The following is a 4,994-nucleotide window of genomic DNA, read 5'->3' as shown; positions in this document are numbered from 1 at the left end:
TTCATACAGGAAGCATATCTAGGTAAATAGCTCATGCACTTACTTCCTGTAAAGATTTATAGCAACAATATTCTGTCCTTTTCTATTCTGAAATGTCTCAGGTAGATCATCTCAAACCTGACCTCGGGACCCCACAGCCGGTCGGGCTTTCAGGATATCCAGAATGAACACGCATGAGAGAAATTTGCATATCATGGAAGCTCACTGTATACAAATTTATCTCATTCATATTCATTGTGAATATCCTGAAAATGCGACAGTCTGTGCAGGCTCCAGGACAGGTTTGGTCTAAGGTAAATAAGACAGAATTTCTCAAAGCCATGCCATTTCTGAACTGTATCCCACTTTTCTCTTTTCCATAGGATGGAAGTGTCCTGGTACTGAAGGCAGCTGTCCATCATGTCGCCTGTTAATAGCACTCCCAGCCACCCAACAGCTTTCATCCTCACTGGAATCCCAGGGCTGGAAGCTGCGCACATCTGGATCTCCATCCCATTCTCTATGATATACATCATAGCTTTATTTGGAAATTGCATTATTCTGTACATTATAAAAACTGAAAGGAGCCTTCATGAGCCCATGTATTACTTCCTTTCCATGCTGGCTGTCACTGATCTGGTTTTATCTACTTCCATATCACCTAAAATGCTGGCCCTGTTTTGGTTCCATTCCAATGAAATCTATTTTGACTCCTGCTTGATCCAGCTGTTTTTTGTTCATTGTTTTACTGCCATAGAATCAGGGGTGTTCTTGGCTATGGCATTTGATCGCTATGTGGCAATCTGCAACCCACTGAGACACTCGATTATCCTGTCCAATTCAGTCATAGCAAGGATGGGACTGGCGATATTGATCAGAGGCTTGTTCTTATCAATCCCAGTTTGCTTTCTTGTGAAGAGGCTTCCGTTCTGTTCCAACAAAGTTATCATGTTTTCCTACTGTGGGCATGGAATAGTGGTAAAGCTCGCCTGTGCAGATATATTTATTGACATTATGTATGGACTTACTGTCACCTTTTTGGTTGGTGGGTTTGATGTAACTTTTATCGTCTTGTCTTATGTCATGATTCTGAGAGTAGTATTCAGACTTCCATCCAGGACAGCAGGCTTCAAAGCCCTCAGCACCTGCGGATCCCATATTTGTGTCATCCTAATTTTTTACATCCTGTCTCTATTTACATATTCATTGAATGGTTTTAGTCACAAAATTCCCCTTTATATTCATGTCATTGTGGCCAATCTCTACCTTCTTCTACCTCCCATGTTCAATCCCATAGTCTATGGTGTGAAAACCAAACAGATCCGTTCTCGGGTGCTAGCAATGATCCAGTTTAATAGGAGCAAATAACTTAGTAAATTTTTTTTGAATCATTGCCTGCAAGATATATGTCTTTATTTTTTCTATTCCAGCTCTTCTTAAGGAACCATCACACATTACCTCTCATCATACATTTTCTCAAGCATCTTTTATTAGAGAACAAAATTTGATCAGTTTTTTCCCTGTTATCTTCCACGTCCCCTGACATGTACAGGTCAAATACTGGTAGAACTTCCTTCTGTTGGAAAGTAGGATGCAATTCATGTGAGAGCTACTTTCATTAGCGATGCTTGAAGAGGAGCTCTTGGTTCAGCATTCCCTTTGATTATGTGAGTGCTTCTTTACTTGCCAATCCAAGAAACACAATAATTGGCATCTCTGAGACCTGGTAGAAAGAGGATAACCAATGGGACACTGTGATACCAGGATTCAAATTATATCAAAATGATAGGATAGATTGAATGGGTGGAGGTGAGGCACTACATGTGAAAGAGGGCATTGAGTCAAAGAGGATAATCATTCTGCAGGAATCAAAATGCAATGTTGAATCTTTACGGATAGAAATTGTAGATTAAAAAAGGGGAATAAAATAGCAGTGGGGTGTATTACCGTCCACCTGACCAGAATGAACAGACAATGAAATGCTAAAAGAAATTGGAGAAACTAACAAAGTCAGTAGCATAGTAAGAATGGATGATTTCAAACACCCCAGTGTTGATGTGACTGGGTGAATGTTACATTAGGACATGCTAGAGAGGTAAAGTTCTTAGATTAAATAAATGACTGCGTCATGGAGCAATTCTTATAAAAACCAATAAGAAGGGAATCTATTTTAGACCTAGTCCTTAGTGGAACACAGAATTTGGTTCAAGAGGTAACAGTGTTGGAGCCACTAGGCAACTGTAATCACAACTTGATCAAATTTAACTTAATAACTGGAGGGAGGGTGAAAAAGAAATCTACTGTGAATGGAGCACAGGAGCAGCTGCAAAGGTTAAAAGTTTACATCAGGCATGGACATTGTTTAAAAATACCATCTTGGAAGCCCAGAGCAGATATAGTCCATGCATTAAAAAAGGTGGAAGGAAAGCCAAACAACTACCAGCATGGTTAAAAGGTGAGGTGAGAGGGACTATACTAGCTCAAAGAACATCTTTCAAGAAATGAAAAACAGGAAACAGCATAAGCTCTGGCAAATTAGGTGCAAAGCATTGATAAGGAAGGTAAAGAAAGTAGAGATGTGCGAAGCCCAAACCTTTTGATTCGGGCTTCATTTTCGGCTTGCCGCAGGAAATTTTGTATTTCCCGTGGTTCAGGCCTTTTAAATTCGGGGGGTGGGCATGAATTTTGTATTAGTGCGCACTAACATTTTTACATTTTTACAGGGAGTCAGTTGGACCATTAGATGATCAAGGGGGTAAAAGGGGCACTTAGAGTTGACAAAGATTAGAAGGTAGATTTTAAAAATGTAGCTTGTGCAAAAATGGTCACATATACACAAGCAATGTGAATTTTAAGAAGCCAGAAAGGGTGCAAGTACATCTATAATCACAAATGTTGCAAAGCCAGTGCATGAATGCTGCCTGTGTTACACCCATCTGCTGCAGACAGCTGTGACCACTAAGGCTTACCTCTTTCTTTGCTGCTTTGTCATCCATTGGAAGAATGGCGGCCTCCACCAACCACCGCTGACCAGCCTGGCATTCTGAGGACGGCATGGGCGCTGCCAACCACCATCTTATTTCTGGAATTACCTAGTCATGTGCACATGGGCCACCTTTGTACACGTCCTGGCGGGAACCTCGGGGGCATTCCCTCCGGATGAGGTCACCCATCTCTTGTACTTAAGTTGGCTGGCCCTTCAGTTTGGCGAGTTAGCAAGGAGTTCCCTCGTTGCTGAATTCCACTCCATCCTTGGACTTTCGGTTCCAGATTCTACACTTGGCGTAAGACACTGTGGGTACCTGCTCTGTCTCTGGCTATCTGCTTCTCGGAGGGCCTTTCTGCCTTGGACTTCTATCTGTCCCGCTCCCCAGGACCTCTCCTGGAACTACCTCCTGTGAGTACCTATTTCTACAGACCAACTATTTCAAGCCTTGTTGGGGGATCCTCTTTGGTGTACCCCGTGCTTCGGGCCACTACCGTATTATCCCAGAAGGAACCACTCTGGTATATCCTGCCCTGCAGGTCATTACCGCACCACCGCTACAGGAACCTCATCGGGGTTCCTGCACCTTGGACTATCATCTCATTGCCACTACTGAGACACCTCTCCGGCATACCCTGCTCCATGGGACACTACCAGATCTTCACATCTGAGGTACCACCCTGGGGTATACCCCTCTGCTCTGAACTTTATTTATACTGCATCTCCCGCTCCATGGGTTGTGTCTTTCTCTTCTCTTAATAAAGACTGTATTCCACAGCTGTGTCTGTCATCACTGAGACTGTGCCGACTGATGGTGAGGCTCACAGGGCTTCTCTCGGTGGGCAGAGACACCTCTCACCTCGGCCCAGGGTTCACTCTCTTACAAGACATAACTTTGCTATTCCTCCTCATATATATGTGAGTGTGAGAGAGAGAGAGAGAGAAAGCTTTTGTGAAAAGTTAGTCTGATACTCTATATATGTGTGCCACTCTAGAGGGGCACTTTGAATCGGGGTGAGTTTTTGGGACGTGGGTTGTGGTAAAGGGGGCTGTTGCTACAGACACATTCAAAGGTATTCATAGTAAAACTGACATTTGTAAAGAATTATAGCCCTTATTTATTTATTTATTTATTTATTTATTTATTTATAATCTTTTATATACCGTCGTTTAGTAATGCACCGTCACAAAGTTTTACATATGGGCACATATATTTGGTTTGGTTACAAATTAATTTACAAAAGTGCCATTACAATGTCGGTACATGCTCATATAAAATAATGTATAAGAAATGTGGCATGGATCTAGTCCATGTATATGATTAATATGTTAATCATACAAGGGTTATGCTTAAGCTGGGGTTCTCTAACTTAGTTATTGAGTATAAAATAAAATAAAAGTTGTGGGACCACTCATCTAGATAACCTTGTTCTGAGTTTTTTCATTCACTGTTCTCATTGTGAAATGCTTTCCTGAATAGCCAGGTTTCAGATTTGTATAATGCAGCAAGCACTGCAGTGCACAAATCAACTCCTCTTGTTAGACTTTTACTCTTTGATAAAATATCTTCAGTCTGGTATAGTGAGAGACAGAACAATCAAAAACCACACAGATTAAGGGATAGTAATGAACACCAACAGTGAGAAAGAATTTTTTCTCTCATTGGGCAGACCTCATACATAGGCATATATTATGATGCTAGATAGCATGTAGGGTGATACGCCAGTTAGTATAATCATAGGTCTTAGATAAGTGTTTTTTTGTAGCTTTGCTTAGTGGAACAGTCCAATAAACCAGAACAATTTTCAATAACTCAATATATCAAAACTTCTCATAGTATTTATGAAGACAAATGTCCAAATTCAAAAAAATCCGAATTCCAACTATTTTGATTTAGCTTTCTGCAACGTGAAGAAACATCATATTCTCCGTGTGAGGCTTGGATGGAGAGAGTCCGACACAGGATCCGTGTTTCGGCTATGCCTTCATCGGGGGCCGAAATTTGCTGTAGGAGTAAACAAACACAGTT

The 4,994-nt window shown here is 41.3% G+C and overlaps 1 protein-coding gene across 1 annotated transcript; it reads left to right on the top strand.

Annotated features, from left to right (window-relative positions):
• The first annotated feature begins 393 nt into the window (after positions 1 to 393).
• On the top strand, positions 394 to 1,347 carry LOC115091678 (olfactory receptor 52R1-like). Its single transcript, XM_029601843.1, has one exon. The coding sequence runs from the start codon at positions 400 to 402 to the stop codon at positions 1,345 to 1,347; it is 948 nt and encodes a 315-aa protein (XP_029457703.1). The 5' UTR covers positions 394 to 399.
• The last annotated feature ends 3,647 nt before the right edge of the window (positions 1,348 to 4,994 follow it).

Source organism: Rhinatrema bivittatum, chromosome 5 (assembly GCF_901001135.1).
Source record: "Rhinatrema bivittatum chromosome 5, aRhiBiv1.1, whole genome shotgun sequence".
NCBI lineage: Eukaryota > Metazoa > Chordata > Amphibia > Gymnophiona > Rhinatrematidae > Rhinatrema > Rhinatrema bivittatum.
This window is presented reverse-complemented; position numbering and strand designations above follow the sequence as displayed.